This window comes from Furipterus horrens, unplaced genomic scaffold (assembly GCF_987537825.1).
Source record: "Furipterus horrens unplaced genomic scaffold, mFurHor1.1.pri manual_scaffold_3, whole genome shotgun sequence".
NCBI lineage: Eukaryota > Metazoa > Chordata > Mammalia > Chiroptera > Furipteridae > Furipterus > Furipterus horrens.
In genome coordinates this window covers 35614091-35628127 of record NW_028327173.1, presented here as the reverse complement: position 1 = coordinate 35628127, position 14037 = coordinate 35614091, and the positions used below count along the sequence as shown (strand labels likewise).

At 37.6% G+C, this 14037-nt stretch overlaps 1 protein-coding gene across 5 annotated transcripts in view; it reads right to left on the bottom strand.

Annotated features, from left to right (window-relative positions):
* Nucleotides 1–14037, bottom strand: part of OSBPL9 (oxysterol binding protein like 9) — a 130963-nt gene that overhangs the window by 46074 nt on the left and 70852 nt on the right. For 2 of the 5 annotated variants that reach the window (XM_090269444.1, XM_090269447.1), the window contains exon 5: nt 1573–1641. The exons of the other annotated variants lie outside the window; for them this stretch is intronic. In XM_090269444.1, coding sequence (XP_090125570.1) covers nt 1573–1641 — 69 coding nt within the window. The remainder of the gene's footprint in view (nt 1–1572; nt 1642–14037) is intronic. 5 annotated transcript variants of the gene reach the window in all.

Here is a 14037-nt window from a genome sequence, read left to right as displayed (position 1 = left end):
CCTGGCTGGAGTGGTTCAGTGGATTGAGTGCCGAAAGGTTGCTAGTTCGATTCCCTGTGAAGGCACATGCCTGAGCTGCAGGCTGGGTCCCCAGTTGGGGGTGTGTGAGAGGCAACTGATTGATGTCTCTCTGCACACCAATGTTTCTCTCCCTTTCTCCTGCCCTTCCCCTCTCTGAAAATAAATTTTAAAAATCTAAAAAAAAAAAAGTTTAATTAGAAAAACTACGATAGAAGTCAAACCTAAATCTAACCATAAAATGAGAAATCTATGTTAAGAACAATATGACAAATATGCTAAATCAAAATAGTCTCTAGTTTTCAAGAGTGCTTTGTTAAAAAAGGAACCTAGAGTACCCATATAAAGTCAAGAAGAGTAACACATGATTTTGTATCAGTCAGGATCTCTGTTCCCAAGTTTTAAAAAATACACAAAATAAATATTTTGAAAAAAAATTAAATTAAAAATATACACAGAAAGACATCTGGCCCAATTTTAAGGGGAACATCAAAAATAATACTAAGACTAGTAGAAGAATATCAAACTGCCTGAAAACTAGATATAGTATTCCCTACTATCTTTCTAATACTTATGTTGAATAGCATCGTTTTTCTCAGAAGACACTTCAAAGCTAAAAAATGTCGGCAAAATTAAATGAATTCCTATTAATGACGAGTTGGGACATTAAACACTATTTATACTTTATACACACACATCACTGAATACATCACCCCCATTAAAAAGAAAAGTATTGTAAGGGATCTCCTTAAAACTGTCCTAAGTACATATGAATTGTACCTGCTTCAGGGAGATTATTTTAGTAAAACTAAAGCAGTACAGGAGACAATTTTTGAGACAGGAAGTAAGAACTTTTAAAGTACTACCTCTTGACAAAGGAAGAGTAATGAACACTGGAGTTAAAGGTAATAAAAGGTGATTTAAGGTCCTCTGAGATCAGAATCAGGAAATAAGAAACTTATAGGTAATTTGAGGAGCTGAGAATAGTATATAATAGGAAGGGCTATGGCTGAATAACAACATTGTAAAAAGAAATTCACAAATGAGTATTTTCATATCAAATCTTATTTCAGAGCAAAAACTAAGGGCTAAGTACCCTATTTATATTCTGTGCTTTCTCTTATACAGGACACAATTGTTATACAACAAAAATATGTTGCAAAAAGAGAAATAAAAGGAAAACACATTAGCAATAGAGACATTATTCCATTTAAGTCTCATAGAAAAGTTCAGAATAACAACAGAATATAGTATCAGTAGTAGAACTGTAAAAGGGAGCAACTGCTAAAAAAATTAACAGAAACACCCTCCCCCCCAAAAGTCTCCTAATGAAAAATAAATGGCATGAATCTGGACAAAAGTAGATGATTGCTAAAAAGCATACACCCTTATAATGAAAATAATGAAAACTTTGTAGAAATGTTGTTTTGATTAAAATATGAAAGTATTTGGAAAGTTTATGTGTACAATTAGCAATTTGAGATGACATGCATCACAGATACACTTTCATCCAATGAAAGAAGTATAGGGTATACTTACAATTGAATCACTTACAATTATTTTTGAAAATTCAAGAACTGGAGAGATACCAGAAGACTGGAAAAAAGCAAGTGTGGTACTGATCTTCCATAAAGGTAAGGAAAAAAGAGAATAGAAAGTTACCATGCTGTGAGTCTGACATCAATCATTAAGTAAAGGAATAATAAGAGAAAAATCTGTAATTATACGAGAAAAAAGTAGGTACATGAACAGCAAATGGCAAGTTAAGGAAAAAAAAAAAAAAAAAGAATGCCAAAACTCAATGGCTTTTCTGTTCCTTAGAAATTTGCTGACAAGTTAAGTTTTTTGAGAAAAGACACATTTTGTCTTCTTACCACGTGATTTAAAAGCTGGATTAATGATGGGAAAAGATATATTAAAGATATCAGAAATAGTAATAAGACCATGATTTTATGTGGGGTAATTTCCTTGTATTACTGAAAATCTGGAACCATTTATAATCCCTGTTGTCTCTGTTGTTTATACACTTCAGCTGAGGAAAGGTTTTAGAGGTATAGAGAAGTTCTAAGGGTAAGACTTTCTCCCCATTTTTAATCCTAAAGAATATCCAACTATTGATTCATTTGGAGTTAAGATTATCAATTCCAAAATGTCCATATAATTGAGCCTATTAGCAAACTCCTCCACTGAATCTTCAGGAAGATATTTTCCATTTAAATCAATGTCCTGATAATTAAAGGCTCCAAACTAATAGGTTCTTGTTTATGAACATGGTAGCTGTAGCTTTCTTATCAACAACTGCTAGGTACCCCAAGAATGCCCTAAAAATTAATATCTTTTTCCATAGTTCTGGATTCACTATGGATGCATAACATATTAAAATCTTTTTCTGGGTTTTAGGTTCTCTGCTATATACTTAACAAGTATTCTCATTTCATTACCACAACACAGTAAGGTAGTAAGGCAGATAGATATTAACCTTATTTTATAAGTGCTTACCTAAATCAACCAGCTAGGTTTTTTTTTTTTTAATTGGGATTTCAACCCAGTCCTTGGATTATTTCAAGTCCATTACACTATTCTATTAAATCACAATAATACTTGAAAAGAATTCATAGCATAAGAACACTAAAATAAATGTACAGTAGTGCCTCTCTATACCGTGGTTCATTTATCGCGGCTTCACTGTACTGTGGGATTAAAAAAAAAATTTAATTATTTATCACGGATTTTTTGCTATATTACAGAATTTTGCGGTACTATATATGTATGTTGTTAAAGTTATGTAGGTTTAAGAGCGTAGGATATGTTTAAGAACATAGGTAGTGTTTATAAAAGTGTGGAAAAGGTGAATAAGGGAGTGGGAAAGGTTAATAAGGGACTGGGGATGGTTTATAAGTGTGTGGGAAGGGTTTGTAAAGCCTTAAAATATATATAAATACTAAAATAAATGTAAGGTTCCTACTTCGCGGATTTTCACCTATTGCACGGGGGTTGGGGGGGTGGTGGTCTAGAACATAATATCCGCGATTAGTGAGGGAATACTGTAATCTAAAAATTGCCTGAAAGAGCTTGATATAGTGAAAATAAGCAGAAGCTTTAAAGTTAGACTGAATCTTTAAAGTAAATCCTGAATCTTCGGCTTCCTAACCCATTACCTGTATAGCCAGTCTGGCCAAGTACTTTCTCCACCTCCCCTTTCACACTAGAGATGGGTGTAATAACAAACCACTTAAAGCTGTGGGAAACATGAAGGAATAGGTGTTCTACTTCCTCTTCATAATTTGGACTCATAAATAATCAAGATTCACCACTGTATCCCAGGCCTTAAAGTAGTGCCTAACATATAGAAGGAACTCAATAAATATTTGATGGAAAAAAAGTGAACTAATAGCTAAATAATACTATAAGACACATGCAATTTTAATAGAGATCTAAAATCAAGAAAAAGATAAAGTATAAATTGTATTTAACATTCTTTCAAAACAAAAAACAAAACCCAGTAAGTTGAACTCTGAAGAAGATAACAGTAATTAAAAAGATGTGAACAACAGATAAAACAAGTGATAAAACACAGTCTTGGACAACAAATCATAAAAAAATATTTCCATATGAGATGTTCAGAAAAGTGCTGAGTAATTATGTATGCCTAAATCACAAAAGGTAAATTGTACGGAATTATTACCTTGTAACAAAGATTCAAAGAATATTAAGAAAGCCTTTTGTTCATAAAATGCTCTGATTTTTGAAAATACATTAGTTCAACAGTAGAATCACTTTTATCTTTAAATTTACAAATAGTTTATGCATTATATACATAATAAATAATATGCATAACATTACAGTTCTGTTTTAAAAGTACCACAAAACAAATCTGAATGGCTCATGTAGTTGGGACAAAAAGAATTGCTTTGTCAAACAGGAAATCAGTTACAGACACCAGTGCCAAGATTCATGAACTTTAATCAAAACTTTCAGCACAAAAGCTTACTCTTAATGATCTCTTCATCTAATACCGAAACTCTCCAGTAATCCTTTGACTTATAGAATAAAACACTAATATTGATTCCATAAAATGATTTGGTTACTCAAACAACTGCACAAAAAAAAAAGTATGGAATTAGTACCTTTTTCCTTTATTTAAATCACTGGTAGCTTGTCCTTCCAAAAGCCTCTCCCAATTTATTTAATAAGGCCATATAAAAAGTTATTGTCAAAAACTATATAAAACAAAAACTTGAAATTTGTAAATAGCATGGCCATAGATCCTAGTTTGTTTAAAATAGTCCCTGTTTATGCCTGTTGTCTCAGCAAAATTATTAGCAACCTCCATATTTTCAAAAGTGCCCTAATTTGACCAAGAAAATTATAAGATATTGCTCTCTATAAAGGATGTAACTAGCATTTGAGAGACATAAATGTCTGGAAGGCAAATAAATTGCTTAAGAGGTTTCATGATGCAGCAAATTACTTAAAATTAAACATGAGTTTATAGGCTCTGAATGTAGAAAGCAAACTAGAAATAAAACAGACACCAGAATTCAAGTTAATTAACTGAGTGCTTACCTTATGCTAGGTAAGTGGAGATATGAGTAATACAGAAGTTACATTTTTAAAAAACTATTTTACTCACACACACATACCACACACACACACCCTGAAATAAAACACATGAAACTTACATATTATTCCTGGGGAGTGGGATTGATGAGGGAAAGGGGGCATTTGAGACAAGGGCTCTTTTAGTTTTATACTTTATACATCCATGTTATCTGAATTTTTATAAATATGCATTTATTTTACATTCAAAAACTCTACGTAAAAAGTCAGAAACTATACAGATGATAAATATTTTTCAAAAAATTTATAATTTTTAGCTTGCAAAATCATCAGCATTACTTTTAACATTATCTACAAAATGCTAAAACGTCTTAAGAAAGTAAATTTGGCAATGCTGAAGCTGCTTAGATTCACCTTTCCAAGCAAAATAAAATGTAGCACAACAAATTTATATCATATACAGATAAAGTACAAACTAGCAAAAAAACTTAAAAAGCACTTAAAATTAGCAATCACTACTGTACTAAAGTAAATGCTGAGAAGAAAAACGGCCAGTAAAACAGAGCAGAATACCTAAATATTTTCCCCACATCCTTCTCACTAATAACATGATTGGGACTCAACATTCAAGAAAGCAAATTCATAAAAAGCAAAAATACCTACTACATCATTCCCAACAAAGCACTGTCTGACCACGTAATATTGGCAATCAGTCAAAGGTTTTCTTTTCATGCATTAGCTGGTCAGGTTACCATCAATATTTTTCTTATAAGTCACAGGTTAAGTCATCCCAGGATTTAAGTAAGCTGAGTGTTCCTACTGTGAGATGGAAAAAATATATTCTTCTCCTCTCCAAACTCAGATTACTGCCTATCATTCAGCTTACCAGTAAAAAAAGTCTCAATATTTTTAGGGATCCATCATAAACAAAAGTTTTAGCTAAGGCTCCTAAAAAGCTGCTCTATGAAAAACTAGAATAAATTCACATTAAACACACAAATGCTTAAATTGAGTGATATAGTAGTTCAAGTTTTGAAATAACTGCAGGATTCTTATTCATAGCATAATCCTTGATGAAAATTTGATTATGTTTTCAAAAATAAAACCTCATGTATTCCTCTAACAAAACCAGATCTCTCTGTATAAAAAATGTCTCATAGAAAACTAACACTCAAGGCAGCTAACTGATAAACTAGTCAGACCAATAGATATTCAGTCCTCAAAGGCTTTTATCCCGCACAAGCCAACCAAACAGAGCAAACACAATAATCATGACGTAAAAAGAATTCTATAATTGATTTGGCATTTACTCATTAAAATTATACGTGCCAAAACAGTTTTTATATATCTGATTGTAGCTGCCAGCAAACATCAAACAGAAGGAAACAGGTTCACTTATTGCTAAAGCTGTTTCAAGTGTTATACAAAATTACTCTGATTTACTTTAACTGTCAGAAATCTATCAAGATGGTCTACAATACGACTAGGATATGTGCCCATGAGGAGAGGACTTTGTTTTGTTCTTTACTGTATCCCCCCGGCTAGTGCTTGGCTCATAATAAGCACTCAATAAAAATTTTATAAATGAATGAAATAAGGAATTCTGAAATGTGCCTACTTGTTTGGCATTTAAACATAAAAAGTAATCAAAGTATAAGAAGTTCTTGCAGATCAAAAATCAGAGTATTCATGAAAAAATTATAAATAACTCAGTTATTATAAAGGATTTTTTTATAAGTACAGATGCTGAATTTTTTAAGGCTAATTAAAAGTTTTTAAGAAAAAAAATGAGAAATTGAATAGAAGGAAAGACATTGTTCTACACAGCAGTACATGAAGCAAGACCCAGCAATGACAACTAACATCTTTCTCTAAGAACTCATTGCCTCATGCCGAATCTTCTCATGAGCACTGTTTTACACATGTTACTCTGGGCTTAGAATTCAGTGTTACAATAATGATTTATTCCATGGGACTCTCTTATGACTATGGCACCTTCTGGATGATTTGGGGGTGGCCAGATGAAACAGATATAGACCCTGCTCTAAGAAGTTTAAAATCTATTAAGAGGAGATAAACATCTGTCTACAAATAGCCGATTCAAGCATGGTAAAGGAAGTGTTATGAGAAAGGTACTAAGAGATACCAAGGAGAAAGTGAAGGGGGATGAGTAAGATTTCACAAAGGTTAATGTTTTATTAGAGTGCAGGATTCGGAACGAGATGCGCAGGGGAAAAGTATTACATTAGTGGGACGCGCTGGAAACAGCATAATCAGATGGGATGTCTGAACTCTAATGAAATGACTAGAGACGTGAGGACAGGGTTAAGGAAACTAGCAAGGGATGCTGGAGTACCCAGGAATTAGAAAAGACAGGGAAGCCTCCACCACCCCAAGCTGAAGAGACAAGTAAGGTGACAATCAATGTTAGTTACCAAGATGAATCAGAAGTGGAGCTACTCAAAGGACACTCCAGTTGTAGGAAACAGCCATTGAAGAAAAGCACCAAATCAGAGAAGGAACAAGATATAATACCCTCAAAGTTTCTCTCTTTTCTTCCTTCCATCTTCTGTGGCTGCCTCCCATCAGCAAACCCTAATCAGAAGCCAGAGGATTAAGGACACCAGGTGACGCATGCTGTAAAGGTCAGCCTCCTGAAGCAGAGAGCAAAGATAGGCAGAGATAAATCTTCAGGAAAATGGAGAATAACCAGAAAAGGCAAACTCCCGGACTCAGGGCTAGAACAAGTTTACGAAGAGAGGCTGGAAAGCAGGATGCCAGAGGAAGAACAATATTTCCTCAGAGAAGTATACAGTATTTTTCAGATCCAGATACTGAATCTGGAAGGTAACCAAAATTAGTGGCTAACGTGGAAAAATTTCAGGGGTTTGGGGAGTAAGGAAGCCATGGACGGATAGCAGCACCGGAGCAGCACCTTGGCTCTCTCCAGAAATAAGAGCAAGAATCATAGGGCTCTAGTTCTAGTTGTTCTATTCCCTAACTTCGTGACCTTGAGTAAGTCACTTGGTTCCTCTATAAAAATAGGTAGAGGTTGAACTAAAACTCCAAGATCCCTCCCAGTTTTAGGATTCTGTGAAGAATCCTATGTAGACAACCATGTTCACCAGGTGTGTAAATACCTCACCATACTGGAAAAACTTGGGGGGCCTTACTTTTAAAAAAAATTCATGTCACTTAAATAAAGACAATAATAACTTACAGGTTCCAAGTTCTCCCCGGTATGACAAAGAACATTAAAACACAAGTGGCCCTAGCTGAGTGGCTCAGTTGTCCTGTGCACAAAAGGTTGTGCTGGTTTGATTCCTGGTCAGGGCACATACCTAGGTTGCAGGTTCTATCCCAGGTTGGGTGCTTATGGGAGGGGAGGCAACTGATCGATGTCTCCCACACCCTCATCCTTCTCTAAAAGCACTAAACATATCCTCGGGTGAAGATAAAGCACACACACACACACAAGTAGATTTTCATCATTTAGTGTAACCTTGAAACTAAGTGAGAGAGACTTAATGAAACCAGATTTTGAAACATGCTCTGAAATGCAGAGAATGCAAAGAAACAACTGAGTAAGCAGAATAATGGTTCAAGTGGCACATCTGGGAAAAAAACAAAATAAGCTGTTTAGTCAACAGAGCAAAGCAGCAAAGTTCTTAATTGTCTCCAGAAATAAATGAACTCCTATGTGGAAAGGATAAGTCTGGATATCAGCCTCAGTCTCTCTCTCCCTCCCCCCCCCCCCTACACACACACACAGAGTGCAACCACTACTACTCCTTAATTACACAAACATTCACTGAATAGCTCATGTGCCAGGTACTATCATCACCTTCAAAGGAATCTTTAAGGGCAATACAGATAATAGCAAATATAATTAATCATTAACTAATCTTCTGGAATGAGCTCAAATTGCACCCCTTCCAAGCAGTCTCCCTTACTTCTCTAGCCAGCAACAAGCTCTTTTACCTATGATACTATCACAGAACCAATTTACGCTGGCACTATTAGCTTTCTTTCGACTACATTAGAGATCAATATAAACCAAGGGGTGGGAAGCAGCTTGTCTGGGAATCTGCTCACCGTTGATAACACAGTTTCTAAACTTTTCCTTCTATCTTGCCTCTCAGGTGTGACAGCAACCAGGGAGCTTGGTGACTTAGGAAACATTTCTAACTCACAGGAATAAACTTAATTACAATATAGTTGAGTCAAAGGTTTGCACACTTAGGGAATAATTAAGTTACATATTTTGATCATTCAAAAAGCATTCATTTGAGCACCTATGTACCAAGCACTAGACTAAGGACAAAGGCCGTGAGGATATATAAAAAGGAGTAAGGACCTCTGACCTCTAGGAGATCAGTGTCTAATACAAGAATCAGATACATGAACAAAAAAATGTACAGTGCAACCTACTGAAGGTTGTAATATAGATATGAACAAGTGGTGTTGTAGCACACAAAGGTCAAATTCTAACTCACTTTGCCTGAAGGAAAACACAGAAAAAGGAACACACAGCTGTGTGTTAAAGGAAGAACTAGAGATTTATCACTTGACAGATATCTGAGCAATTATAATTCTAAGCAGGAGGGACAGGCTGTGAAAGGACAAAGAGCTATGAAAGGCTGTGGCATGTTCTAAATAATTAACAGTTCACAGTGCTAGAGCAGATGCCTTGGGTAGAGCACTTGCAGCTAAGTCCAGACTCTAGAGAGAAAAACCAGGACCAGGCTGTGAAGGCCCTTGAAGGACATGCCACACAGCTGGACTTTGGCAAGGGGAACCCAAAACAGACTGTTAAGCACAGAAGTGATTCAGTGGCATCTGATTGTGGATAAAGACCATGGGGAGAGGGAGTCTAGTGACTGAGAGGCTAATAGTTAGAAGGTTTGGCAAAAGTCTAGGTAAGAAAATGTTTTACAGAAGTCTAGGTGAGAGATGACGAGGGCTTGAATTTTTTTCATGTGGGAAAAAAAGTGACCAAACCCAAGAGATATTGCTAAAGTGAGTTTAATAGGGCCTGGTGATGAACATGGAAAACAAGGGAGATGGAAAACAGCTTCAAATGGCACATACGGGGAGGAACTTTTAGGGAGAGATACTTGGCTTAGTTATATTTCAGCCTAAAAACTATTACTTCAAAAGTAATCTTTGTTTAAACCTTTCCTGAAAAATCTTCCTAAATATAATTTTAGGCTAAGTACATTAATTATAAAAACTGTCTTCTTCTATAGAGTCCCCATAAACATCAGTTATCACTCTACACTATAAAGTTTAGGTATTGATAGAACTTGACATCTACCCAGGGACATTCTAGAATTTGCTTTTTAGAATAAAAGCCTGATATCCTCTTTCTCAAGCAATAGACTGCAGACCAGGCAACTGCCTAATTTTCCAATCAGCAGACTATGTTAGTATCACAAAATGCTTTCCTGGCTGAACAAAATTTACTTTGAACAAAATTCTCTGCTAATCTTCATATCAATTGGGGATGGCTAAGTGGTTAGATTTATACCAAACACAGTATTTTTACATTAAAAAAAAATGGAACATACCATCTACAACTTCAGAAATATAAAAATGGATGTGAGCACAGCCTTTGCTATTTATCGAGGAGCACTTGAAGTATAATGTTATCTCTGTGAAAACCAAACTCAGGACAGTCTGGAAACAGATCCAGCTACTCTGTTATCTCTTATTTCCCATGTAAGCTCTCAGACCAAAAATCTGATTTTTAGTGGTTTCTATCTTTCCTGTGCTAGGAAAGGCAATATGGTGATTTTATCCATTGTCTATTGCTCGACTGCATAAAAAGTGAAAGTTTAAAAAAAAATTTTTAAAGTAAAAGTAAATGAGAGATGTTAACTCTATTAATTAAAGGGCTTTATCACCTACTCGGTTCAATACAGGCAAAGTACTGAGAGATGATTCACAGATCGTGGATGAGAACGTCCAATCTAAAAGTCACTACAAAAGCTCTTAAAATGCAACTACTGTTATAAGATCCCTCCCAGCTTCTCCACTGAAACTAGCAGAAATAATTACTTGATTTGTTTTTAATTTCCTACACAGTTCAAAGTAAACACAAATGTTACTTCAAATTAGCAAACGTCCAATACATCTCTCACTCTTTCATAACAAAAATTACAGTATGAATGTTGCAAAAAACACGATTCAACTATGCTTCCTAATCTATTCATTATACACAACTTTCCATAACTAAGCTGTGCTGAGAAGCTAAACCTTTCCTTTCAGTTTTCATGAGCCCCATAAAATTATTCCAAAGTTTTCAGTATTTTTGCACAAGATACCGAAAAAGCATAAAACCACCTCCCGCCCCACCCACATACTCACAAATGACAGCACCCATAATTATTAAACGGGGCCAGGCAAGAACACAAGGCCAAAAATAAAACAACAGAAAATGTTTGGCCTGCGACTGAAGGTCCTATTAATGGGCAACTGGTCAAAATTAGGCGTTCACATTAAGAGAAAGCTTAACTTTCGTGTTTAAAATAAATATCTTGTGACAGCTTTCGAAAGAAAAACAGAGTTACACAAAAATGAGGAAGAGATTCTCTCCAATCTGGTTTGGTGGCCAATGACCTCTCGGTTTGGAACAGGAGGGCCCTAGCCTCAGCCTCCAACTCATCCCCGCAGAGGAAGCGAGGAGAGCTCCCGGGGAACAGAGGGCCTGCACGGCCACGTCGCTGTACTCACCCCACAGGGAGCCGGGAAGGAGGCAGGGAGAAAACATTCGCGCCCACGGCCCCAGGTACTCAGGGGTGCGGGCCGGTCCCTCTCCCAGACCCTTGAGGTCTACTCACTCCGCAACTGGCCGGCAAGAAAGCCATTCGCCAAGGCCCCCGCCCTCTGTGCCTCCAGGGGAGGGAGCCGGGGGCCGCTTCCGAGCACCCCTTTTTCTCCCCCCACGCAGATCACCGGGCTGCAGCACAGACAGTCCTGCCAGATCCAGCTGGTCCCCGGGACGCTCACTCACCCTTACCCATGGCCCGCCCAGCCCCTCCCCGGCCTAGGGGCCGCACCGATTGGCTGGGCCCTGGGCTCCTGGCAAAGAGACCCCTGGCGATTGGCCACGGGTCACCTGCTGTAGGGAGGTGGGAGGCTGAGGACTGATTTTGGGCAGAGAGGCGGGAGAAAGCAGGCCCCCAAGGGGACTGGCAGACTGCGGCGTGTGGGCACCCCGGCCGGCTTTGCAGTTCCCGGGCCCCGCCCAGACCCCACCGGCTGGGGCCCGGCCTCATCCGAGCCTTCAGCTTTTTGGTACACACGGCGGCCGCCCCCAGGAACGGGAGGTCAGCGCGCAACAGAGCTCAGCTTGGCTTCCGGCCTTCGGCGCAGCGATTCCTAGAGTGGGGACGAAGAAAGGGCCCCGTCGCAGACAGACATGCTTTACACCCACCCGTTTCTAGCTTAACATCCCCAAATATTTTGTCAGCTGTGGAGCCAAGTTTCATCTTGATAAGCTGTTTTTGCTTACTTCCGGAAAGCTGTTTGTTTCGCGTGCTGGGGAAGTGCTGAAGAGGAGTAGGCAGTGAAGGGAGGTGGAGACACTATATCAATAAACAAAAGCATGGGTGCCTGTTTTATTTAAAAATCCAGGAAACATCATGGGCCTGCTGTTATGCCACAGCTCCATAAGGAATGTAGGTGGCTTGTGAACACGCTTCAGGAATCCAAATGTCATAACCTCAAATTAGATTAAAAATTCAGACTTAGAGGACCTTGACAGAGAATCACCCATCCAAAATGCAGGAAATCACAGGCATAAGAGCCTAACTTACTGATCGGGAGGAAAATCCTTTCCTGCTCTATTATACCATATGGCTATTTATATATACCTGTAACTCCCAAGCCTCTAATAAATTTTTGTGCTCTACTGGTACCCTGTACAACAACTAGCACAGTACAAACTGCACAAAAGATTCAATAAATGCTTGTTGCACTCTGTTAAAGATACCTTCAGTTTGTTTTTTGTAAATTTTTTCAAACTGTCCAATACCAGCCCTGGCCAGTGTGGCTCAGTGGGTTGGAATGTTGTCCCATAGATCAAACAGTCACAGGTTCAATTCCCAGTCAGGGCACATGTCCTTGTCAGGGTACATACAAGAAGGCAACCAATCGATGTCTATCTGTCTCTATCTCTCTCCACACCTTCCTACCTCTCTTCCTCTCTCTGTCTCTCGTTTCCCCTCTCTCAAAAGCAATGAAAAAATATCCTCTTGGTGAAGATCAAAAAAAGGTCCAATACCAAAAGTACTTTCTTCATCTCACTTTCACTCCTCAAAAGTCTGGTCCTCTTCCAGAACCCCCTATATCAGTAAATGAAAACTACTACCATAACACCTTCCTCATTTCACATTCAATCCACCACCAAGTTCTGTCATTTTACCTTCTAAATACATTCTCAGTTCTGTCCATATCTCTCCATCCCCACCACATAATTACAGATCCTGGCCACTTGCAATAATCTTAGTAAAGTCTTCCTGAATCTACCTTAGCTCCTCCATTTCATTCTCAACACTATAGCCACAGTAATTGGTTTCCAAAACCAATTTCCTTACACCCTCATCACCCTATCCCCCTATTAAAGAACTTCCACTGCTTTTCATTGTGCTTAGGATACACCTCAGTCTTTAACAATGGCCTTCAAGGTTTAGCCCTATTCACTAGCTCGATCTCATACCTTCCACTCCCTGATTTTCTGCACCCCACACAATGACCTTTTCCAAGCTTCTTCAATTTGCCATGGACCTTCCAACCTCAGGGCCGTGGCACATACATTTATTTCTGTCTTTTACACAGCCCCCTTGATACAAATCCCCAACTTTCACTTATCTTACTTTTACTTATTATCATCTCCCTGCCTATGTAAATTCTTCCTATTATGTTCTCAGAGTCATGCAGTTCTCCCATATGAAATTTACCACAGCTATTTTAGATGTATTTGAGCTAATTTAACTTTATTGAGTTCAAATTTGCATATAAAAGAATGCATCTATTTTAGATACACAACTCAATATATTTTTGATAAATGCATGCACACATGTAACCATCAAGTAAGACACAGAACATTTCCAAATTCCACAGAATTTCCCTATGCCCCTTCAGCAGTCAATCCCTCCAACCACTGCTCTTTCTATTTGCGTTCTTTTTAAAAAATCTGTTCAATTTATTTACAATAAACAGTTCACAGATTTCTCCTAAACCCCCCACTCCCTACTTCTTGCAACCACCAATCTGTTTTCTGTATCTATAAGCTTGTGTTGTTTTTAATTTAGATTCCACATAGAGATCATATGGTCTTTGTCTTTCTCTGTCTGACTTATTTCATTCACTTAGCATAATGCCCTCCAGGTCCATCCATGTTGTCTCAAGTGATAAATTTCATTATTTTTATAGTTGAATAATATTCTTTTGAGT